This window comes from Mesoplodon bidens (assembly GCF_964165515.1).
Source record: "Mesoplodon bidens genome assembly, chromosome: 19".
NCBI lineage: Eukaryota > Metazoa > Chordata > Mammalia > Artiodactyla > Ziphiidae > Mesoplodon > Mesoplodon bidens.
In genome coordinates, this window is record NC_138179.1 from 53425389 (window position 1) to 53450747 (window position 25359).

Below are 25359 nucleotides of genomic sequence, written 5' to 3' on the forward strand. Positions count from 1 at the left end.
TATAACGCTCTCCCGGAAGTGGTCTCTGGATCGGGCAGTGAAGATGGTAGCCAGTTGTCCCCGGGATCAGATCTCCGGAGGTCGTAGCTGAACTCTCTGCGTTTCTCCTCGATCCTTCCTGAGTCTTCCAGGTCCGCGTAGTGAGGAAACGTCTCCACCATCATGGGGGGCGGAGACCTGGTAAGTGAGGGAGCCCAGGGCTGGGGGAAGACTGAGGCCGGAGACCGACTGAGGCTGGGGACGGAAATTGGTGGGGGTGGCAGTGGGTATTCTTGGCAACGCAGCCGTTGGGGACAGGGAGCCGTAGCCCTGGACAGGGGACGGATAACTAAGGCCATGAGGGACCGGGTGGAGACTTGGGAAGGTATGTGAGGTGGGTCGCCAAGGAGGGGAGGTGGTGTTTGTTGACAGGGAGCCCTTCTGGCTGGAAATTCTGGGAAGCCTCGGGGGCGGTTGGAAGCGTGGCTAGGAAAGGAGGCAGGTATGGAGGACGTGTCACTTAGTTTTGTATATCTTGTCTTGGGATACATCTCCTTTCCTCAGCTAGGAGTTTAGTCATGTCCTGGGCTGTAGTAGGGGTGATTTGTGCCCCCGTTCTCCTCGTCCCCGAGCCATGTCCTGGGGTCACGGAAGAGCTTCCTCATGTTCACCTTTCTGACTTCCACTCCTTCTTCAGTGCTGCATTCTGATCTGTAGTGGCAGAGCTTTCTTCTGAATTCATAGCACTTAATAAGTTATGTGGCTATTTCTCTTAAACTGTATAGTTCATTTGTAGGGGGCTAAGCCTCCGAATTGGGCAAATGTACCCATAAGAGCATGGTGCAAGATCAGAAAAATGCTAATCTTCTGAAAGTGTAGCTAATTGAATCAGCAAATAGATTCGTTTAGCTACCTGTCCAGTAGCTATATTAGAGTTTGTCAGGTGTTATCAGTTAGAATGAGTTCCAAGATACCATCAAGGTTCTTCTGACTTAGTGTCTTCAAGTAGCTGCATTTAGGGACAGGAAAGCTCTAATCCAGAGTTTCTCAACCTCAGTGCTATTGACATTTTGGGCTGGATAATTCTTTGTTGTGTGTGTGGTCCTGTGCATGTAGCAGCATCCCTGGCCTCTAGCCAGTAGCACCTTTCTCCTTCAGTTGTGACAGCCAAAACTGTCTACAGACATTGCCAAATGTTCCCTGGGAGGCAAAATCACCCATATTGAAGGCGAGAGGGGAGGACCATTAGGACAAGGTGGAGGGTTGGGGAGGAAGGGAGGAAGGACTGAACAGCCTGATGAGGGGAAAGGGAGTGCAAGAAGAGAGAGAGAAAAGGAAGCCCTCATTGAAAAAATAAAATGTATTTTGGCCATACTGAGCAGCATGTAGGATCTTAGTTCCCTGACCAGGCATTGAACCCTGCCCCCTACAGTGGGAGCACGGAGTCCTAACCACTGGACCGCCAGGCAATTCCCTTATTTAGGTTTCTTAACTGGTCTCCTGGTTTTCAATCCTGATCCTCTCCAATCCATTCTTTACATGCTAGGCTGGTCATGCCTCCCACCTGCATATGAATGCTTAGTGTTTTCTGCTGTCAACAGGATAAAATCCAATCCCTTAACATGGCTTATAAGGCCCTTAATCTGTTGCTTTCTTCGTTGGCTTCATCTTGAGCCCCTTCCCATCAGTTTGCTCTCCTGTCTCCAGCCATGCTGAATTATTTGTTCTTTCTCACCACTGGGCCTGCAGTTGTGTGTGCTGTTACCCCTGTGTGGAAATCTACCCCACTGCTTCCCGCTTCCTACATCACTGGGCTCATTGATAATTATCCTTAGATGTCACTTCCTCCAGGAAACCTTCCCTGGTTGGGAAGCTGAACCAAAGCAATGGCTCATGGGGAGGAGGGAGAGGAGAAGCATTCCTTGAGGGTGAGGAGGAAGATCAGAACCAGGGGGAGGTTCTTGGGAAGGAAGGTTGAAAGAGGTACTAGGTGGGGTTGTAAACCATGCAAGTTTAAGGCACGTTAAGTGGACTCAAGGAAAAGAAGGCTGTGTTCATAAGAATGAACGTCCAGTGCCAAAGGCACTTGAATTCTTTTGCCTTTCAGAGTCTATACTTTGCTGCTTCTCTACCCCATTCCTCCTGTATTGTCATCACCAACCCTCACTTCAGGCATGGCCAGTGGAAGTCAGACTCACACATTTCAGGACAGAAGTATTTGAAGGGAATCTCGGAGGGGCCTGTTTTATCCTGAAGCTTTATGTACTTGAACAGCCTCTCTCCCGCCCCCGCCATGTGTGAGATTTTTGGGTGCCAACCTTGCCATTGTTAAAGACGTCTTGCCCTTACGTGGCTGCCTTGGCATGAATATAGGGGTGGGAAAGGGAGGGCCAGTTATGCTCACCACCCACCCACTGCCTGCATTGTTTTCTCCCTCCTTTCATTTACCACAGAATCTGAAGAAGAGCTGGCACCCGCAGACCCTCCGCAATGTGGAGAAAGTGTGGAAAGCTGAGCAGAAGCATGAGGCTGAGCGGAAAAAGATTGAGGAGCTTCAGCGCGAGCTGCGGGAGGAGAGGGCCCGGGAGGAGATGCAGCGCTATGCGGAGGACGTTGGCGCTGTCAAGTACGTGAGGAGCTGGGGCAATTTGGCCTGGGGGTGTCCTGGTGTGTGGGGAACTGCAGAACTGCCTGCAGGTGCGTTGTCCAGTTGTTGCATAATAGCTGGTTAAGAGCGTGAGTTTGGAATCAGACTGGCCTGGGTTCTGAGGCTGGCATGGCATGGACTAGCCTAGCTGTGTAACTGGGAGCAAGTTTGGGAGCCTTGGTTACCTCCGTAGAATGGGGGGAATGGGAGTACCCAACTCCTAAGGTTTGTTGAGGATCAAATGAGATGACATACAAAGGGCTTAGTGTAGACCAAGTTCATGGTAGATGATTGCCAAACAACTGTGGCTGAGGATGATTGCCTATACCCTGCTTCTCAGTATGTGTTGAGGCCTCAGTCCTGCTTTTGTTTATTTATGGATTGCAGGCTCATTTTAGGGAGGCAGAGAGGTCCCATGGAAGGAGGTAGATGGTGTGTCTGTCAGTAAAAGCTGTGTGAATGTGGACAGTCTCATTCGATTTTCCCTGACTTCAGTTTCCTCTTGTATAGTATAGGATAGGAGTAACAGACAATAATTACTCTACCCATCTCATAAAATGGGATAGGAGTAAATGTGTTCTGAGAAAAATTAAAAGCATAAAATATGCAGTGCAGGTTTCCTGGGATTCTAATCTGGGGTGTGAGGATAGACAGTGGGAATGTTCTTTACCGATTTCTGTAATTTAAAAAGGCGAGATCAGCTCCAGGTCCAGCCGGGGCTCTTGGCTGGGAAGTGGCCGCGCAGTGGGGAGGGTGCTCTCAAGCGGAAGTTCCACAGCCCAGGGAGGGCAAAAGCAAAGTCTCTAACTTGTTCTCAGAGGGAGGTTTCTAGAGCCAGGGAGGTGGTCCATGGTGGCGCTAATGGAGTTAGCACTGGATAGAAGCTAGGTGTTGTGAGAGCGCCCCAATTTTTTTTTTTTTTAAAGCCGATCCAAATTTCCATCTCTATTTTCTTTACTCTTTCTTGTTTCTAAATATTCAATGTACTTTTTCTGCAGCTAATGAAAAGTGAAGGTCTTCAAATGTCATGTTTGAGAGTACAGGTAGTATTCAGTGGAAATTGGGAGTCATCAATATGTTTTTTTTTTATCCCAAGAACATAAAACAATCTGTACATACATATTTTTTGTAAATCTTAAATGTAAGAAAATATAGTTAAAAATCATCTGCTTTAAAATCAAATGTAAAATTATTCTTTGGGAATTTGTTTTTTTAAAACAGTGAAAAGCAATGAGTAGTGAATATACTAAAGATATTTATAATCTCTGACTTATTTTAATATACTTGGAATTTTGTTTCTGGTAAGAGCTATTGCTCTCTTGTTTGACTTCCTGATTAAGTTTGAGTAAAATGTGCATATAATAACAACAAACTGTATTCTGTATGAAAAAAACAAATCCGAGAAAACCCACTTCTTCACTGGAACGATCACCAATAAATCGGTATTTTTAAATTAAAAAAATATATATGCAGTGCATTCCTAAATCAGAATTGAATAAAAACTCCAGATAGACTAAAATTGACTTATCTGTACTATCCCTTGTTCATATCCTAGTGGGCAAGTCTGCAGGGTGACATGTGACATACTTCCCCTGTTGGATATACAGGGCTTTTCCTTAGTAATTTCATGACAGGAGGATTTGTGACATTCAGAGGCATATGTCTGTGTGTGGGAGAGAGAGACTTAGTTTCAGTTCGTGGAAATGGCATTATGGAATTTAGGCAGGATAACAATTACATTCTTTCTTTTTTTTTTTTTGGTTTATTTTTTATATAGCAGGTTCTTATTAGTTACCTATTTTATACATATTAGTTGTATACATGTCAATCCTGATCTCCCAATTCACCCCCCACCCCACTTCCCCCCCTTGGTGTCCATACGTTTGTTCTCTACAACTGTGTCTCTATTTCTGCCTTGCAAACTGGTTCATCTCTACCATTTTTCTAGATTCCATATATATGTGTTAATATATTTGTTCTTCTCTTTCTGACTTGCTTTTACTTCACTCTGTATGACAGTCTCTATATCCATCCACATCTCTACAAATGACCCATTTTTGTTCCCTTTTATGGCTGAGTAATATTCCAGTGTATATATGTATACATTCTTTCAGGATTGGCAGAAGACCATTCTGACTTAAGTATAAAATCTGAAATATTTTAAAATAAATGGAGTTTTGGAGTTTTTAAAGTACAGCACAATATATTTAGGGCATTAATATATAAAGTGAGGTAAAAGAATGAAATTTTATAAGTTTTTTTTAACCATAGATACACATTAAATTATTTTACCTTATACACTTTGTATAAATTATATTCTTTATAACTTAAACTAAATAAATTTCATACATTTGAATTAATTCCTGGGCAACTTATATGACATTTTTATATGTGAAGTTTGAGATTTTGTGAACCCTTGATTTTAAAACAAATGTCAATTTTAGACGGAATACCCATTAGTTATAAGAGTTTACCTTCCCACTAACCAAAAGTAAAAAATTATTTTGAAATTTTTATTCAGCCAAGCATTACATATTCTGTGCCTGATAGGTCAGAAATTTGGGCTTTGCAGAGTCTAATTGATGAGGTCGGAGTATAGATGAGCAGCTTCAGAGCTGGGAGTCAGTGTATATCCCATTGCTGACCCTCATGCCCTCTTGTCTGTTGTGAATGGGAGGGAGGTGATTTTATATTCTTTTGATTTCTTTGCCCCTCACCCATTCTCCATTGTTATGAAACTCAAAGGTTAGCACATAGGTCCCTCTTTTTGGTCTTTACTTGCAGATGTATTTAGACGATCTGCTCGTCCAACTGACTGCTTTGTGTAGTTCTTTGCGTAGTGTCGTGCTTTTCATTTATGCAGTACAACCCTTTGCTATCTAACAATTCACTTGTATGGTTCAGATAATCTTTTCTGTGTTTTGTATACAGCTCTCTTAGAACAAAGAAAAAACCTCAATATGCACGTTATCCTTGATCTCCATCCAAATCCCTCTTTGCAATAGAATGTTGTTTAAGTATTTACTGATAATATTAGAAAATTGTGTTTTCTTTACCAGCATTTTTCAACGCTTGCACTTTAGGGTGTCCTTGGAAGATTAGATAAATGGTGATGGGAGTGATTCCCACCCAAGCAGACTCTCTAAGAATAGCAGGGGGTGTCTGGGGCAAGGGCATTTGGATACTTTAAGAACTCCCCGGGTGATCCTCATGGGCGGCTTCAATTGAGAACCTGTTCTATATCCTTAGTGATAGCAACAGCAAAAATCTATACATCATTTCGTTTTTATATGACTTTTACCCCACATCTTCTCTCATTTAAAAATTCAGAGAGAGGGTCTCACTTTAAAAATGATGAGAGATGGCAGTTACTAGCTCCATTTTAGACGTGAGGATATGGAAGTGCACAGAAGTAACTTGCACGTATACCCAGATGGGTAGTGGCGGAACCAGGTCAAGTCCAGTGGCACTGGATCTCAGCGATACAACATGTTCTTTTACTGGACGGCCTGAGCAGGACTGATATTAGTTGAGTCCTTTTAAGACTAGCTGTAGCCCTGAAAATACTACTTTATAGAAGTATCTGTCTTCATTTTTCCTATCCTTTCTTCTGGATATGTCTTGCTCCTTTGCCTGCATATTCCTGGCCCTCCTACCTCTTCATACCATCTCTTGTCTTTTATTCACTTGCTTAGCTTCTTTTCCCCCATCCAGTAACTGTTCCTGCTTCCCAAGGCTCACTGTTCTTCTCCCTTCATTCCTGTGGTACCAGTGTCTGCTTCATGCTGACAACTCCCACGTTTATCCCACACAAACTCTTGTATCTCTGTATATTCAGGCAGTTCTTTTTTTTTTTTTTTTATTCAGGCAGTTCTGCTTCAAGTGTCCCACAGTTACCCATCACATACTTAGCTCTCAGCAGCACTGTTCAGTAATTTGTTGACCTCTGTGCCTCGTCTGGTAGCCTGTGAGCAACTCAGCTGCCTGAATCTTTGTCATCCTTCTGACCTTCTTCCTCTGCCTGGCACATAGGAAGTGTGCTGAGTCAGTGTTTACAAGTGAATAAACAAATATTTATTTCCAGTTTCCCCATCTGCGTTCGTGTCAGGCATGCATAGGCACGATCCCTTGAGTCGTCTTTGACAAGTCCTTTTAGGGTCCCCCCCACCTCGATCACTGAGACCTGCTTCTCATTCAAAGAGCACTGCCAGCCCCAGACCCCTTGCCCATGAATCGTCAAACACTGAACATATTAGGCAACTGTCTGGGATTCATTCCAGCCATCTAGGAGTTTAAAAAAACCTGGTGGGAGATACAAAACACATACACAGAGAATAAAAAGACTAGCTCGTGGGAACGTCAGTGATTATCCCCAGGGACTACAAGGTAGGTTATGGGACAGGAGGGGCAAAGAAATCGTGAAGCACATATTTTATCTCTTAATACATTCTTGTTTCTTCTGCCAGTTGATGAGTTGCCCTTGAAGTAAAACAAAAACAAAACAAAACAAAACAGACTAGCTAGTGTTTATTTAGTACTTACTCTGTGCCATGCACTCTTCTGAACACCTTCAAAATTCATTGACTTGGGCTTCCCTGGTGGCGCAGTGGTTGAGAGTCCACCTGCCGGTGCAGGGAACGCTGGTTCGTGCCCCGGTCCGGGAAGATCCCACATGCTACGGAGCGGCTGGGTCCGTGAGCCGTGGCCACTGGGCCTGCGCGTCCGGAGCCTGTGCTCCACAACGGGAGAGGCCACAGCAGTGAGAGGCCCGCGTACCGCAAAAAAAAAAAAAAAAAAAAAATTCATTGACTTATTTAATCCCCAACAACCCTATGAGGCAGTTACTCTTTTATCCCCATTTTACAGGTGAGGACACCAGTGCTCAGATGAGTTGCTTGGCTTTAGAGCGGGGATTCAAATCCATGTTGCCTGACTCCAGAGCTTGTGCTCTTCTTAACCATTATGTTATACTGCCTTTCAGGAAAATGAGCTTGCCAGAATATTCTAGTCACCACTGATCTTCTTGCTCAGAGCTCTTTAAGCTCTTATGTAGTCTGCCTTTCACAGTCAATTCCCTCCAACCCACAGGAGTTTTTTATTGCTTGAATAACAGAACACACAAAACCAGGCAGAGAAGTCTCCAAGGAAATGATGGCTGTGTTTCACTGTTATTTGTCCCTTGGTTCTTCATCTTCTAAGCACTTATTACAGTTTCTTTTAATGCTGTTAGACATGTATTTTCATTATAAATACAGTCCAACTGTGAATAAATAACTGTATTGTCTTTTTACACCCATCCCCATGTTCTTTTTTTTTTTTTTTTTTTGCGGTACGTGGGTCTCTCACTGTTGTGGCCTCTCCCGTTGCGGAGCACAGGCTCCGGACGCGCAGGCTCAGTGGCCATGGCTCACGGGCCCAGCCGCTCCGCGGCATGTGGGATCTTCCCAGACCGGGGCACGAACCCGTGTCCCCTGCATCGGCAGGCGGACTCTCAACCACTGCGCCACCAGGGAAGCCCTTTGTTAGCTTTTTGATTTCAGTTTTCTCATAGTTCCAACTGCTCCTTTGCTATTACATTCTGTTCTAGTTTTATGGATACAGGTTATTCTCTGGTTTCTTTAAAATTATGGTTGTTTCTGAAGTATTCTTCTCCAAGTATTGTCTATTTTTCCTCAGTGTCCTTTTTGCTGCTGTTTCCTTTGGTTTTAGATTCTTGTGTTGAGAGCATTCACCAAATAACTGGCACTCCATAGGGTAAAGGCCATTGGAAGCTCTGTATTCTTCAGTAGGGCTTGCTGACTGATGGATTTCCTTGTGGGGAGTCCAACGGTGAGCCAGCCTTTTCATCTGGCAACTTCCACATGTCTATATCTGTGGATCACCATGCCCCTATTCCTTGAGTCATTTGATTTCTCCATAGAAAAATTCTGAGATCTCCTGCCTGGGGAGTAGAACAAGGAGAAGGAAGGGAATTAGTGACGCCATTTTTCAATAACCAGACTTTCGCTTAATCCCTACAGCCATTCTGAAAGCCCTTGGCCACCCAGTTGGAAGTGGAGGGGTCTCACAGGTTCAGTCTCCCCAACAGATCTTTCATCCTTGGGACTGGGGATGGAGATTAAGAATCTTAACTGCTCCTTATATAGACTTTCACCAAAATTCCCTATTTGCAGCCCACCTGGTGGTGCCAATTTCCCAGCTTTTCTGATGCAGAACATGCATGTTAGCTCTTTCAGATTATCCTCTAAATGAAAGCACAACATAAAACTTTGTAAAGGAGACTTGAGAAACCCTGAGCAAAAGATCCACGCCCCAGGCTGAGGAACTTTTTTTTTCCTCATAAATTGCTTTAGGTGTGTGGAAATGATCTCTTAAAATGTAAACTCCATGACAGCAAGTACCGTTTCTTTCCAAGTGCCCCATGGAGTGTGGTGTTTAGCCCTTGCTAAGGAGCCTGTAGAATGAGTCCAGTTCTGACCAGCTGTGCCCTTTTTTTTTTTTTTTTTTTTTTAAGTTTGGCCATGCCTTGCGGCCTGCGGGATCCTTGTTCCTTGACCAGCGATGATCAAACCTGCACCCTTGGCAGTGAGAGCGTGGAGTCCTAACCACTGTGCCGCCAGGGGATTCCCCCAGCTGTGCTTATCTATCCTTCATGTTCAGGTTTTGTGTGTAGGTTTGAGAAGTCTACATTTTCTTTGACTGTATTTTTTTTTTCTTGAACTAGGAAAAAGGAAGAAAAATTGGACTGGATGTACCAGGGTCCTGGTGGGATGGTGAACCGTGATGAGTACTTGCTGGGGCGTCCCATTGACAAATACGTTTTTGAGAAGATGGAGGAGAAGGAGGCAGGCTGTTCTTCTGAGACAGGACTCCTCCCAGGCTCTATCTTTGCCCCATCAGGTGCCAATTCCCTTCTTGACATGGCCAGCAAAATCCGGGAGGATCCACTCTTCATCATCAGGTACTGATGAGCGGCTGAGAAGGGGGTTTTATTACAGAGATGCTTAGCCGAGATGTTATCTCACCTCTTGCTTTGCAGTTGGTTTCCTGTTGGCTTTTGTCTGCCATGTAAAAGGATTTGTCTCCATTTGGGCTTCTGATGTTGAGAAGGAGGCTCTATTAAGGGTGCCTGAACTAGGCTGTTTGGGAAGGGATTGGTAAATGTACCAGACCAGACCAAATTTATTCGTTTACCTTTGGCCCTTAAACAAAAATAAGAGGTAGGAGCAAGGTGAGAAAGACTGGCAGCTTCTTAGAAATTGGGGGCTATGTGTAGAGTTGGCTGGGGGGGATGAATAGGCCTTTTCCCCTCCCCTCTACCCCTCCCTGTTGTTTGTTTTTTGCAGCAGAACCCTTTGAAAAGAAACTGTAGAATTTTATTTAACCCTAATATGTAACAGATCAAAGTAGAGCTGCATTTTGGGTGTTAAATGAAATCATGTGGTGCGTTTTTTTTGTTTTTAATTTTCATTATTTTATTTCAAGTGTGTAAGGTTGAACATTAAAAAATGTTTCTTACTTACATTCCTTTTGAAAATTCTTTTACAGTTACCTATATATTACAGATATATATTTATATGTAAATATTTTCTCCCATTTTGTTAGCGTCTTAATTAATTAATTGTGGTAAAATATACATAACATAAAATTTACCATCTTAACATTATTTTTTCTTTTTTTTTTAAAGTTCCTCAAACTCACCAGCATACAGATGTGAGCAGGCACTCTTCCCACCCTCACATTGTATCATGAGTACATGTTTGTTTGTTTTTTAATAAATTTATTTATTTTATTTATTTATTTTTGGCTGCATTGGGTCTTTGCTGCTACACACGGGCTTTCTCTAGTTGTGGCGAGCGGGGGCTACTCTTCATTGCGGTGCGCGTGCTTCTCATTGCTTCTTTTGTTTCAAAGCACAGGCCCTAGAGCGCGTGGGCTTCAGTAGTTGTGCCGCGTGGGCTCAGTAGTTGTGGCTCCCGGGGTCTAGAACACAGGCTCAGTAGTTGTGGTGCATAGGCTTAGTTGCTCCGCGGCATGTGGCATCTTCCTGGACCAGGGCTCGAACCCGTGTCACCTGCATTGGCAGGCGGATTCTTAACCACTGCGCCACCACGGAAGTCCCATCTTAACTATTTTTAAGTGTACATTTCAGTGGCAGTAAGTATATTCACATCATTGTGCAACCGTCACCACTACCTATCCTTCTCCGGAACTTTTTCATCTTCGCAACTGAAACCTTATACCCATTAAACAGTAAGTCCCCATTCTCTCCTCTTCCCAGCTCCTGGCAACCACTTCTACTTTCTGTCTCTATGAATGTAACTACTGTAGTTACCCATATAAGTGGAATCATATGGTATTTGTCCTTTTGTGACTGACCTATTTCACTCAGCATAATGTCATCAAGGTTCATTTGTATTACAGCATGTGTCAGAATTTTCTTCTTTTTAAAAATGTGGTGAAATAACACATGACATAAAGTTTACCATTTTAACCATTTTAAGTATATATGTAGTTCAGTAGTAAGGGTATCCAAATTGTTGTGCCACCAACTTCCAGAAGTTTTTCATCATGCGTAACCGAAAATCTGTATCCATTAAGCAACAGCTCTTCATTTCCTTTTCCCCCCAGCCCCTGGAACAACTATTGTGCTTTTCATTTCTATGAGTTGGACTATTCTGAACCTCATAAAAGTTGGAATCATTCAATATTTGTCTTTTTGTGACTGGCTTACTTGACTCAGCGTAATGTCTTCGAGGTTCATCCATGTTGTAGCAGGTGTCAAAATTTCCTTCCTTTTTAAGGCTGAATAATATTCCATTGCGTGTGTATACCACATTTTTTCATCCATTCATCTGTCGTGCACATTTGGGTTCTTTCCCCCTTTTGGTGGTTGTCAGTAATGCTGCTGTGAGCATTGGTGCACGAATGTTGTGCGTATTAGTTTATCAACTCCTTTGTGCCACCCGGTCATCCACATGGGACGTTCTTCTGTGTGTCACATCATGTGTAATTTCTATATTGTATGGAGGATATACCATACTTTAGTTTTAAACATTGTTGTGACACCTCTTTCTTCTTTTGGTTTTGTTTTTTTAAATTTTTATTTATTTATGTTTGGTGGCGTTAGGTCTTAGTTGCGACACGCAGGATCTCTCATTGTGGCGCGCGGGCTCTCTAGCTGTGGGGTGTGGGCTTAGTTGCCCCAGCATGTGGGATCTTAGTTCCCTGACCAGTGACTGAACCTGCATCCCTTGCATTGGAAGGCGGATTCTTAAGCACTGGCCCACCGGGGACGTCTCTACCATAATTTATTAATATTCTCCTGTTGGATCCCTAACCTGTTTCCAAGTTTTCATTGTTATAACATGAACACCTTTTTAGTGACCTTCCTTGGTTATATCCTTTCAGTAACAAATTCTTGAGGAAGCATTTGTAAGATTAAAGGGTTTGTGAGTATGTACAGGCTGTGGTAAGTGTTGCCGAGTTGTCCTCCGGGAAGGTTGACCAGTTTACCCTCCTATGAACGCTATGTGAGAGTAAGACTTCTTGAAACAGGAATCCATTCTGTTTATTTCCCAGGGGTTATCATGCTAAACAGTGGAGGTAGTATTGAAATGTTGCACATGTTTGATACACAAGATAACATACATTTACTTGACCAGTTGGGAAGCCCTGAGCATGAAGCTTAACAAGCAACAGACCAAACTCACTTTCTTGCACAACAGGGAACCAGTGTGAACTTTCCCCACAATGTTCAATCCCTTATGCAGATTTGGGAAAGATTTCTGGCTTCCACACAATCATGCAGATTGCACCATGGGGCCTGTCTGCCTGCGTTGAGAAAAAAGATTGCTGCATAGAATTATGGAGAGTAGAATGAATGGTTTAATCCCCTTTTCTGAAAGAAAGAATCATGATTTTTATAACTTCTCTTTAGGAAGAAAGAAGAAGAGAAAAAAAGAGAGGTATTGAATAATCCTGTGAAAATGAAGAAAATCAAAGAATTGGTAAGTAGTACTTCAAAAAAGCATCAAGAGCTACTTAACATGAAAACTCCTCTCCATTTACTCTTACAAGAGGGAAAGCAGCATGGCTTTAAACATTTCTGTCTTTTAGAGACCTTCTCCTGGTGATTTTGTGCAATCTTAACATATAAAGCATAATTGTGCTTGATTTTCTCTTGCATGTCTTTTGGTTGGAGAAACAGCATATGGTATATCATTCTTCCAGGAAAAGAGGGGTATTGGGCTATGCCTGTGGAAAGCAAGATCGTGCAGTGTGTTCAGATCAGGTGGTATCAAGCCTTTAGGGCCCGTTCATCACTCATGTAACATATTATGTGATTGTTTCTTGGAATAGTTGGTAAGGAAAATTTAAAGATTGATCTTGTGGTCCCTGATTACTGTCAGCAGAGTTGCAGTCTTTTGACAAATGGGAATTCCTAGGCAGTGGTTCTGGGGACTGTTTCAAAACACAGATTCCTAGCCCCACCCACCAGAGAGTCCATTCAGTAGTCTAGGGGCATTTGTGCGCAACCAGGGTCCAGACCCTCCACTCTTGTCGACAGGGGACGTCTGATCATGTCCTGGACCCCTGTAGACCCTGAGGCCTGGAGGCAGGTAGTTTACACATGACCCCGTCCCCTCAGAGGGACTGACAGGGGTCCCAGTCATCTTGGGCGGTTATGTTTTGGGCATTTTCTAGTTGCAAATGAGTCTGGAAAAAAAGGAGAAGAAGAAAAAGAAGGAGAAGAAAAAGAAGCACAAGAAACATAAGCACAGAGGCTCAGGCAGCGATCGTTGCAGCAGCGAGGATGAGCACGGCCGGGAGAGGTGAGCGTGTGGAACGGCGTCCTGCCCCGTTGATTCACTCACTCATTCGTTCCACAGATACGAACTGAATACCTGCTCCGGGCCAGGAGCCACCAGGTTCTGGGGGTTCAGTGGAGAACACTTGCACACCGGCCCTCTGCCCCCAGAGCTGGCCGGCTAGCACTTGAGTTCCCGGAGGAGTTGGCGAAACCCCCAGGGGAGCTGGCTGTAGCTGTGTCAGTCTTAGGTCAGACGTCCTGGATATGACGTTCGTCTCAGCTCTTGATTCCTGCAAGACTTAAGTGGGTTTTATGGAGGCTTTTTTTTTTTCTTTCAAATGCATTAATGGGCCCATCTGGACCTGTTCTGTGTGTCTTCTTTGCGGGAGCCGCCAGCGCTGTCTCTGCTGACTCACTCGTAGTCCCTAGAATAGCAGCACGAGGTGAGAGGAGAATGTGCTCGGGCGCTCGGGCTGAAAAGCAAGGCCCACGGTTTTTCTCAGGAGAAACATGACTGTGCTGATGCGTCTTCCAGCAAAGATAGAGAAACGCACTCCCATGTGAGAGCCGGGAGGTGGGAAAGGTCACGTTTGAAACAGGAAGCACGTCTCAGCACAAGAGCTGTAAACTGGACCTTTAGGCATTTTCTTTTTCAGTGAGTATGTGTTTTCATCTCTTAGATCTCAAAAGAAGATGGCAAATTCTTCCCCTGTTTTGTCCAAAGTCCCTGGATATGGCTTACAGGTAAGGATATGGGCTTCTCAAAGGGAGTGACTGTGGGACTGGAACGTGCCAACCTGGCTGCCTCTTTGAACACAGAGCATATTTAGCAGCCAGTCAGACATGCGGAAAGAAGGGAGTTCGGGCAGCGCAGACTGGAGAACAGGCCCATTCCTTATCCCTGAGCCTCTGACTATGGCTGAGGGCCCTCTGAGCAGAGAGACTAAACTACCAGCGGGCATTTAGGCATTCCGTCCATCCCTCTGCATATAACTTACATGAAACGCGTACATTTTAAGGGTTGATGACTTTTTGATAAATGTGCATCCCTCTGGATTCCTTTTTTCCCCTGAGTATGTTTAACCTGAGGTCCTGTCCTCCATATGCTGCCTCCTGCTCCTCCTTAGGCTGTAGCAAAGAGCCAAGCCAATTTAGGTGGTTGGGTGATACATCCTTTTAGGGCATTCTGAGGATGACTTTCCTAAGTTTATAGAGCTCTCAGTGATAACTGTGTGATGGGATTGGTATACCCAGTTGGCTCCTTACAGAACCTCAGTGCTTATTCATTTTCTTGTTTCACTGCATCTTCTCCTGAGCTGCTAGGTTTTCCTATGAATAGCTTTTCTTCCTTTCCTTGATGATATAGGTCAGGAACTCTGACCATAGCCAGGGACTGCAGGGTCCTCTGACAGCTGAGCAAAAGCGAGTGCGTGGGTTGAAGAAATACTCCAGGTCCAGAAGCTCCTCTCCCTCACCTCCCAGACATGCCAGCAAGAAGAGCACCAGAGAAGCAGGGTCTCGGGACAGGAGGTCTCGATCCCCGGGCAGAAGGTCACGGTCCCCAAGGCCAAGCAAACCGTGAGTGTGGGAATTCAGCGGGAAATAACCTGTGAATGTGGAGGCCTGGTTACAGCTGGTATTTGCTTTTAGCGATGTCTGTTCATCAACTCTTCCAAATGTCTTTGCTTTGTTATTATCTTTACTTTTTTTTTTTTTTTTAGTGTAAAGTTCAGACCCCTAGAACTACATATTTATATATGTGGAATCTCTAGAGTGAGATTAATATCAAATCTTATGTATCCTTATGCCTTTGTTTTTCTTCCACTTCTTCCCTCTGTTCTCTTCAATTTGGATTATAGTTCTAAATTTGTTAGCTTTTCTTCCATCATTTGAGGGACATGATAAAAGCCACTGTATTGAAAAAGCTCTTCTCCCCTCTGCCCTCTGTGTCTGTTACAGGCACAACTCTAAGGTAAATAGGAGAGACAGAGGCCGAAGTAAGAGCCTATCCCCTAAAAAAGACATCTACCAAAGGCGGCCTGCTTATGGGTACACCAGGTGAGTCAAGAGCCCAGTAGGTTAACTTCAGACTTTCAGGCCTGAGTCTTGGAATGGCTCAGACCAGGGCAAGTGGATAATCTATACCACCTTTTTTGCCCACCCCTCTTTTGTTCATCTTGGTCAACTTTTAACCATCTGCCCTGCCCCCCACCCCATGCGAGTCACGTTGAAAGGACAAAGTAAATAATTTTGAACTATTGAACTAATGACCAGTTCACTACGTGATTGTCTCTCAACACCTGTAAACATGTTATTCTCACAGAGGTTTCTACAGGAAGCTTTTCTTAAGACTGTGCTCCTTTCTTGAGGCATCAGCTGAAAGGGAAGCAGGAAGGTGGTCTCCTTGAGGGCAGACACCCTAAGATACTCTGTGTTTGAGTTGGGTGTGGTGTGGGTCAGACAGAACATGGGTGTGCAGTCATGGGACCTGAGGGGAGTTGGCTGTGCCCATGAAAGGCTGTCCCTAGGGGTCTCGATTGCTCTTAGAAGTTTGGATGAGGGAATTCCCTTGCAGTCCAGTGGTTAGGACTCGGCGCTCTCACTGCCGTGGGCTCCAGTTCAATCCCTGGTCAAGGAACGAAGATCCCACCAAAAAAAAAAAGTTTAGTTGACTTGGGCAACTTTTGTGTACTTCCTTTAACTGCCTCCCCCAATTGGCTGCACATTAGAATCACCTGGAAAGCTTAAAGAAAAACCAAAATCCCAATCAATCCCTTGCTGCACCCCCAGCCCTATTACATCATCATCTCTGGGGATGGGCCCAGACATCAGTATTTTTAAAGCATCCCAGTAGTTCCAGTGCACAACCAGCACTGAGAACCACTGAGAGTTCATAACAACCTCTTTTATTCACTATGCTGTTAGAAGAGAGGCAAACCCTAAAGTCCCTTTTAACTTTTAATTGCCTGATTCCCTAAGTTTAAGGTTTCATTTTCACTGGCAACTTTCCAAAATACCCAGGTACATATTTCCCTGCCTTCCCAGAGAGGGAGGGTATATTATGCATAATTTAATCTTTTATTGATGACACTGGGTCAGTTCTTCAGCTGTGCTGTAACTCATGCTGTTCTTAGGGATGGATGCTCATGAGTGTATATTTTTTTTAATGTATTTTAAGGCTCTTGGTCAGCACAAGGTCTGCTTTTTCAGATCCCGCTTTGTTTTTCTGTCTCTTTTGCCATCTGCCATCACTTAAATTTGTCTCACTTTGTCAGCCTTTCTTATCGCCCTTAGAATCTTTGTTGAATTTTGTGATTTAAAATGAGTTAGAGGGACTTCCCTGGTGGCGTGGTGGTTAAGAATCCGCCTGCCAATGCAGGGGACACGGGTTCGTGCCCTGGTCCGGGAAGATCCCACATGCCGCAGAGCAACTAAGCCCGTGCGTCACAACTACTGAGCCTGCGCTCTAGAGCCTGCGAGCCACAACTACTGAGGCTGTGTGCCACAAGTACTGAAGCCCGCGCGCCTGGAGCCTGTGCTCCGCAACAAGAGAAGCCACCGCAATGAGAAGCCCGTGCACCGCAACGAAGAGTAGCCCCCGCTCGCCACAACCAGAGAAAGCCCGCGTGCAGCAACTAAGACCCAACGCAGCCAAAAATGAACAAATAAATAAATTAATTTTTAAAAATAAATAAATAAAATAAAACAAAATGAGTTAGAATAAACAACAAGGTCCTACTGTATAGGACCAATAGACCAATATACTTCAATAAAGTTTTTTAAAAAATAAATTTATTTATTATTTTTGGCTGCGTTGGGTCTTCAATGCTGCGTGCGGGCTTTCTCTAGTTGCAGCTAGCAGGGGCTACTCTTTGTTGCGGTGTACAGACTTCTCATTGTGGTGGCTTCTCTTGTGGAGCACGGGCTTTAGGAATGTGGGCTTCAGTAGTTGTGGCTCACGGGCTCCAGAGCTCAGGCTCAGTAGTTGTGGCGCATGGGGTTAGTTGCTCCGCAGCATGTGAGATCTTCCCAGACCAGGGATCGAACCCGTGTCCCCTGCATTGGCAGGCAGATTCTTATCCACTGCACCACCAGGGAAGCCCCTGTTGGAAGGTTTTTAATCACAGTCTTTTTTTTGCGGTATGCGGGCCTCTCACTGTTGTGGCCTCTCCCGTTGCGGAGCACAGGCTCCGGACGCGCAGGCTTAGCGGCCATGGCTCACGGGCCCAGCCGCTCCGCGGCATATCGGATCCTCCCAGACCGGGGCACGAACCCGTATCCCCTGCATCGGCAGGCGGACTCTCAACCACTGCGCCACCAGGGAGGCCCGAATCAGCTTTCTTTTGATTTCCATTTGCATGCACTATGTTTCTCCATCCCCTCACTTTCGGTCTGTATGTGTCCCTAGGTCTGAAGTGGGTCTCTTGCAGACAGCATATATATGGGTCTTGTTTTTGTATCCATTCAGCCAGTCTGTGTCTTTTGGTTGGAGCATTTAATCCATTTACATTTAAGCTAGTTATTGATATGTATGTTCCTATTACCATTTTCTTAATTGTTTGGGTTTGTTATTGTAGGTCTTTTCCTTCTCTTGTGTTTCTTGCCTAGAGAAGTTCCTTTAGCATTTGTTGTAAAGCTGGTTTGGTGGTGCTGAATTCTCTCAACTTTTGCTTCTCTGTAAAGCTTTTGATTTCTCCATCAAATCTGAGTGAGATCCTTGCCTGGGTGGAGTAATCTTGGTTGTGGGTTTTTCCCTTTCATCACTTTAAATATATCTGGCCACTCCCTTCTGGCCTGTGGAGTTTCTGCTGAAAGATCAGCTGTTAACCTTATGGGGATTCCCTTGTATGTTATTTGTTGCTTTTCCCTTGCTGCTTTTAATATTTTTTCTTTGTGTTTTTAGTTTTTGTTAGTTTGATTAATATGTGTCTTGGCATGTTTCTCCTTGGCTTTATCCTGTGTGGGACTCTGTGCTTCCTGGACTTGACTGACTATTTCCTTTCCCATGTTGGGGAAGTTTTAATCAGACCCTTTCTTTTTTTTCTCTTTTTTCTGGGATGCCTATAATTCGAATGTTGGTGCACTTAATGTTGTCCCAGAGATCTCTGAGACTGGCCTCCATTATTTTCATTCTTTTTTCTTTATTCTGCTGTGTGGCAGTTATTTCCACCATTCTATCTTCCAGCTCACGTATCCGTTCTTCTGCCTCAGTTATTCTGCTATTGATTCCTTCTAGAGTATTTTTAATTTCAGTTAATGTGTTGTTCATGACTGTTTGTTTGCTCTTTAGTTCTTCTAGGTCCTTGTTAAAGGTTTCTTATATTTCCTCTATTCTATTTCCAAGATTTTGGATCATCTTTACTATCATTACTCTGAATTCTTTTTCAGGTAGTTTGCCTATTTCCTCTTCATTTATTTGGTCTTGTGGGTTTTTATCTTGCTCCTTTGTCTGTAAGATATTTCTCTGTCTTCTCACTTTGTCCAATTTACAGTATTTGAGGTCTACTTTCTCTAGGCTGCAGGGTCGTAGTTCCTCTTGCTTCTGTTCTCTGCCCCCAGTGGTGGGGTTGGTCCAGTGTCTTGTGTAGGCCTCCTGATGGGAGGGTCTGGTGCCTGCGTTCTGGTGGGTGGAGCTGAGTCTTTTCCCTCTGCTGAGCAGGGCCGTGTCAGGTGGTGTGTTTTGGAGTGTCTGTGAGCTTAGTATGACTTTAGGTAGTCTGCTAATGGGTGGGTTTTTGTTCCTGTCTTGTTTGTTGTTTGGTGTGATGCATCCAGCACTGGGAGCAGCTGGCAGTTGGGTGGAGCCAGGTCTTGGATTCATATAGAGGCCTCCGTGAGAGCTTTCGGTGATTAATCTTCCCTGGGGCCAGGAATTCTCTATTGGTCCAGCATCCTGGACTTGGTGCTCCCACTCCAGAATCCCAGGCCCAACTTGTGGTTGAGGGACCAAGACCCCGCAAGTCGCTCATCCCAGCAATAAAGGGGATTAAAAAAAAAAAGACTAACAAAACCCCAGACGAATAGTAAACAGTCAAATCAAACAAACAGAAACAAGGAAACACGCACACACACACAAAAGAAACAAGAACAGAACCAAATAAATCAAATAGCAAGGGAACAACCAAACAAAAGAACCCAAGAACAAAATCAAACAATTAAGAAGAAAGCTGACAAAAACCCCAAACCAAAAAACAAAACCAAAGCAGAGTACCAACTGAAGAATGAAGCAAAGAAACAAAACACCGACAAAAAATGATATTAAAAAAAGAGAAAGGGGAAAGACGACAGAACAACAGAAAAGCAACGTAGAAACAGAAATATAAAAAAATAAAATAGAAAATATATTAAAGAAAAAGAAAAAGACAAAACCCTGGAGAAATGGTAAAAACAAAATCAAACAAACAAAAGCAGAAACAAGGAAACACACACTCATGTAAAAGAAACAAAAACAGAGCCAAATAAAACAAAAAGCAAGAGAACCAAACAAATAGAAGAACTCAAAAAGGAAATCAAACAATTAGGATTAAAAGTAACAAAAACACATAATCTAAAAACAAAACCAAAGCAGTGTGCCAACTGAAGAGTAAACCAAGGAAACAGAACAAACCGATAAAAATTATTAAAAAAATAATAACAATGAAAGAAAATAAAAAGGGAAAAATCACAGGATGACAGAAAAACAAAGTAGAAATGAAAAGATTCAAAAAAGAAAAAGAAAATGAGGAAGAAAAAAATAAGGGAAAAGAACACAGAACAACAGAAGAGCAAAGTAAAAATAGAATTGTTTAAAAAATAAAAATAAACATAAAAATATGTAATAAAACATGGAGATCCCAAAAGACTGAAAAAAAAAAAACACTAAAGCAACAACAAACAAAAGAGAAAAAGAAACCAAAAAAAAGCTAGAACCAACAACAGAATGAATCAAAACAATAAAATTAATAGTAATAATTATGTTTCCCTGGGGTCTCTGCTGTAAGTGTCCTTGCACACGCCATGAGCCACAGCCCACCTCCGCCTCCCCAAGAGGCTCCTCTGCCTCTGGGCTGGTCTCTGGACCTGCTGTGGGCCCTGTGAGCACCACTCAGACTGTGATCTGGCCCAGTTCCTGTGTGTGCTTGCCCCCAATGTCCACAGCTGCCAGAGCTAGACCGTTTTCATTTGTGGGAAACACTCATTGTCTACTCAGATATTCCATAGACGCAGGGTCTACCTAGCTGATCCTGGGGATTTAATCTGCAGCTTGTATAGCTGATGGAAAGATTTTCAATCTTCTTCCTTAGTTACCCTGTCCCTGGGCTTCAGCTTTGGTTTTATCCCCACCTCTGTGTGTGGTCTACCCACAGGAGTCTGGTCCCGAGGCTGCCTTGGAGCTCTTGGGTCTGCCCCTGTGAGGATGGGGTGCAGAGGTCATCTGACTGCTTGGATCGTGGGAGCCCGTGCCGTGCCAAATGCGCAGGGAAGCCGGCAGCCACGAGTGCAAGAGATATGGCCCTAGTGAGGGCCTTTTCTGGCGCCCGGCATAAGGCACGTGAGGGCCAGCCCTGGCCGGGGTTTTTCTGGCATCCGGCAGCAGGCGTGTGAGGGCCAGCCCTTAGCGGGCTTCTTTTATTGTCGTTGGCAGGCACCGGCGTGTGGGGAGAGAGTGGTTACAGTAGTGGCTCCTCCCCATGCATGTGACTCAGCAGTAGCGCCTGCTTCCATGGCAGTCCGGTCTTCCTGCATAGGCATTTCCTGCTGCAGATTTCCTCCCTCTCGTCCCCTCAGTTCATCTTCCCACATCCAACAGCGGTTCTCACTCTGGGCCCGTTGTGCAATCCCCATGCACCAGCTCCCAGCCCCCTTGCACACCTGTGAACACACGTCCCAGTCCGGGGCCCGCGGGCCCGCGGTGTGGACCATCTGTGTATTTCTCTCTCTGTCCCGTCTGCCACAGATCGGCCACTTCACCCTCTTCCAACAGCCTCAGATGCTTCCCTTCTGTCCCAATTGATTTTCCCGTCGGAGAGGGGGTTTCCCCGAATTCAGGACTCTTTCCTCTGCGTCAGCTCCCCCACCCCAGGGTGCAGGTCCCATCCGCTTCCTTTCCTCCTCCTCCTCCCTTCTTTTTTTTCCGTCCTACCCAGTTGCAGGGATCCTTATAGTCCTTTCCAGTGTCCAAGGTCTTCTGCTAGTTTTCAGCCAGTGTTCTGTGAGAATTGTTGTATCTGTAGATGTATTCCTCATGCATCCGTGGGGAGAGATGAACTCCACGTCCACTTACTCCTCCGCCATCTTGAATCTCTCTGCCATATTTCTTCTAGGAGTTTTATGGTTTCCAGTCTTACATTTAGGTCTTTAATCCATTTTGAGTTGATTTTTGTATGTGATGTGAGAAAATGTTCTAATTTCATTCTTTTACATGTAGCTGTCTGGTGTCATTCTCCTGTGTGGTTCAATTTCTCAGAAACTACTGGAGGGTCTACCCTCTGGAGGGTCTCCTGTAGATGTTTGGGAGAGTAGCCACTGGCTTCCCTGAGTCAGGCATGAGGATCCCAGAAGGTCTTAATTGCTCCTTATACAGACTTTAAATTAGTCCCTTTGTTTTCAACCCTGTGCACCACCCTCCAAAGTGCTTGGTTCCTGCAGTCCCTGAACCTTTCCTGGGTTTTGCAGTGTGAATATCTTGCTTCTGATCAGTATCAGGCACTTAGGATTCAGTTTCCTCTAATCTGTTAAAGTGGTTACTACTCCTTCATCCACTTCCATCTTCTTGACAATTTGTGCACATCTCTTATCTAGTGTTATTTCCTCTTCCATCTTCTTGTGCTTTTATGTATTTTAGTTAGTGGGGTTTTTGAAGGGGAGGCTTTTCATTTCGCTATAGATAACTAAATGTCAGATTTTAGTATCTTAATTTTCTCAAAATTGGGCTCCCACTCCCTTATGGGACTCCGATAATTATTCTTCCTTTTAAAGGGGGATCAGTACATCACACCAATTTGAGAAGCGATGGACTTGGATGTCTGACATTGGTAAATAGTGATCGAGCTGGTTCATCACCTCCTCTTCTTGCTCTTCATTTGCAGTGAGTGCCAGGAAAGACCTACCTATTAGTGTCTGAGGCTAAGTTGAATTCTTCAGGCATCTTGCTTCTAGCTTAGTCCTAAAGTGGTATACTCGTGCACTATGTCCATGAATTTCTAAGCACCTCTAGTGGGTAGGTGGTAGATGTTAACCCTTACATGGATGAACTTAGTCCCCTGTTTTATAAGTTGTTGAGCAAACAACTGGAATATAGTTGCCATAGCCTGAGGCTCCTGATTAGTTCTCAATTTATTTTTTGTATTTATTGTTTCAGAGTAATTACTCCAGAGATTATTGAGTGAGAGTATGGAATCCTTCACTAAAAGTCTTTGAAATTTGAGTGCAACCACCTGAATAAGATATTTGGAAGGAAGGAAACTCATGCTGAGTGTGGTACTGGGCTGGGCATTTCCGAGGGAAGAGAGCCATGGGCTGGAGAGCCTGGGGTCCTACCTGGGTTCTCTTCTCCCTGTGGTGTTTCTCTTTTTGTTGTTGTTGTTGCTGGGAGAGAAGTAGACCTTAGGGTGATTTTTGTGTTCAACAGAAAGCTCTCATCAGAGGAGCTAGAGCGAAAACGGCAAGAGATGATGGAAAACGCCAAGTGGCGGGAGGAAGAGAGGCTGAACATCCTCAAGAGGCACGCTAAGGACGACGAACGGGAGCAGAGGCTGGAGAAGCTAGACTCCCGGGATGGGAAGTTTATCCAGTGAGTGCAGCATTTTCCTGCCTGTCAGCTCTCACGGCGACGGTCCCAAGGGGGCAGTTGGGTAACTGGTTCGTTCACTGTGTTCCCAGTGTTTCTGTGTCTGGGCGGAGCTCAGCCCCCAGACACCATTGTTACGACTCCCAGCTTCTGGCCAGACAGTGGGACGTTTTTCATCTGAGGGGAGGAGAAGTGAATTGGTATTTTCACTGAATCTCCTTGGCCTTCTCCTAAGAATTCATGGCTCAGGAGGCCTTTTTCAAATGAAGCTTGGACTTGTTTTCCAAAACAGATACATTTCCCTTATACATTTATAAAAAACTGAGTTCCAGATGGAGTCACTCGAAAGTTATCTACATGGGCTTAAGAGAGCTTGTGCCTCTACAGCTGCTTTATGGCTAGCAACCTGTTCCTCCTTATTCTGCCAGACAGTTGACCAGCGGACAAATGCCCGTTACTTACCTTTCACCTGTCTTCTCTTTCCAGCCGCATGAAGCTAGAGAGTGCATCTACCTCGTCTCTGGAAGATCGGGTGAAGCGGAATATTTACTCTCTACAGAGAACCTCAGTAGCTCTGGAGAAGAACTTTATGAAAAGATGAAAGCCATCCCCCCTCTTGCTGGTGTTCCTGAAATTTCCAGGGAGGCTGCTGATCCTTTAAAACTTCTCTTTATAAGAGTTCAAATGGCTTCTTCCACAGATGTCAAGCCACCACTGTTCAAAGTGACTCTCCTCCATGGATTCCAAAAACAGCCCACTTCTTTTGAGAACCAGCGTGACTTGCTCTGTGGGACCCTCAGTAACTTGCTGGGTGCGGAGCAGGTCTTAACTGTTTTTAAATGGGTGGGCCCTGGAACATCAAGGTGTGAGCATTCATCTTGCTCTGGAAGGAGGCTCCCTTATGCCTCTTCCCTCCACCTGTGTGAACAAACCTATTCTACCACCTCAGAATAGACTGGACCTTTCAGAAACCTCTCTCCCCAGAGTCACCCAGATAGTTTGTGCTTACCGGGGTAAATGAACATTTACTTGATTTAGTAGATAATGTGACAGATGATGTCAGATTAGGGCAGAGCCAAGGGAGTGACAAAGAATCTGGAAGGGAAAACGATGCAAAAAAAACCCCTAAATGAACTGTTGAACTATTTGGACTATCTTTCAAACTGTAAAGTATATTGTGTATATGTACAAATGTATAATTTTTACATGCTTTTAAAAAAAGTAGTTAGCTTTGTTAGAATATCTTGTTTGGTAAGTGACTTTACTGTGTAATAGAACCACATTGTATCTTGTTATCCAGTAACACAGTAAGGCAGGTCAGCTTTTCTTTCCTCTTGGAATCTGACTAGTTGTGGAGGGGCCTGGGTTTGTTGATAGGATCTAGGGTATCTGTCCATTTACACTGCTTACAGTCTCTGATGTGGGCAGTGCAGTGTTGAAGTCAAATTATTTTAGTAGTCAGGCCCAAACTACCAGTATGCTCCCTGGCTCTTAAAAGAAAATATAATGGAAGCTGTTTATTTCATGGCTTCCCTTTTATCATGTAGTAATCTTATTACAAAACTAGATTTTCAGGAGTTGTTTGCTATTATTTTTTAGTCAGGTATTAAAACAAAACAAAACAAAAAACCCAGACTCCTGGGATCCATCTCCTTGTCTTTACCCCTTTCCCTTCTCTTTTATCAGAAGCCCTCATTTGACCCAGGAAGTCCTAGGCACTCTTGACCCACACATTAGCTGGGCCAGTTCCTTGTTCTGCTAATTCCTGACTCTGCTTAAAATGAATTTGGATTTATATTTTTGAGCACTTACGATGCCAGACACTGTTATGCTTAAAACCCAGTCTTTCCCCAGAGAGAAAGTAACATACACTTGTTATGCATTTAATCACCTTATCCTGCTTCCCTATACTAGGGTTAATTATGTCTTTTATCTTATTAATTGGTAATAAAGGCTACATTTATTTTTGTAACTGTGCAAAAAGCCACCTGTGCTGAGTAACGAATTCCCATACAGAACAATATTGATCCGCAATTTGTGTCCAGTATAAAATGGAGAGCCTTAGTCTGAGAGGAATTATGTAACAAACCGTGGACAGTTTACTCAAAGATTTCATCGAGTGAGCCAGAGAGTAAGACGATTATAATTCTC

General features: G+C 44.1%; 1 protein-coding gene across 2 annotated transcripts; it reads left to right on the plus strand.

Moving 5' to 3' along the window:
* CWC25 (CWC25 spliceosome associated protein homolog) lies at nucleotides 1–25180 on the plus strand. 2 transcript variants are annotated; one of them, XM_081218052.1, is made up of 10 exons: nucleotides 2–180; nucleotides 2433–2605; nucleotides 9351–9587; nucleotides 12567–12636; nucleotides 13334–13461; nucleotides 14120–14183; nucleotides 14806–15017; nucleotides 15399–15497; nucleotides 23050–23211; nucleotides 23695–25180. In XM_081218052.1, exons 1-10 carry the CDS (start codon nucleotides 163–165, stop codon nucleotides 23807–23809), a joined length of 1278 nt encoding a protein of 425 aa, XP_081074178.1. In that variant the 5' UTR covers nucleotides 2–162; the 3' UTR covers nucleotides 23810–25180. The 2 variants fall into 2 exon arrangements, with proteins under 2 accessions (XP_081074179.1, XP_081074178.1); XM_081218053.1 differs by lacking the exon at nucleotides 15399–15497 and having other exon boundaries at nucleotides 1–180.
* Nucleotides 25181–25359: the final 179 nt, after the last annotated feature.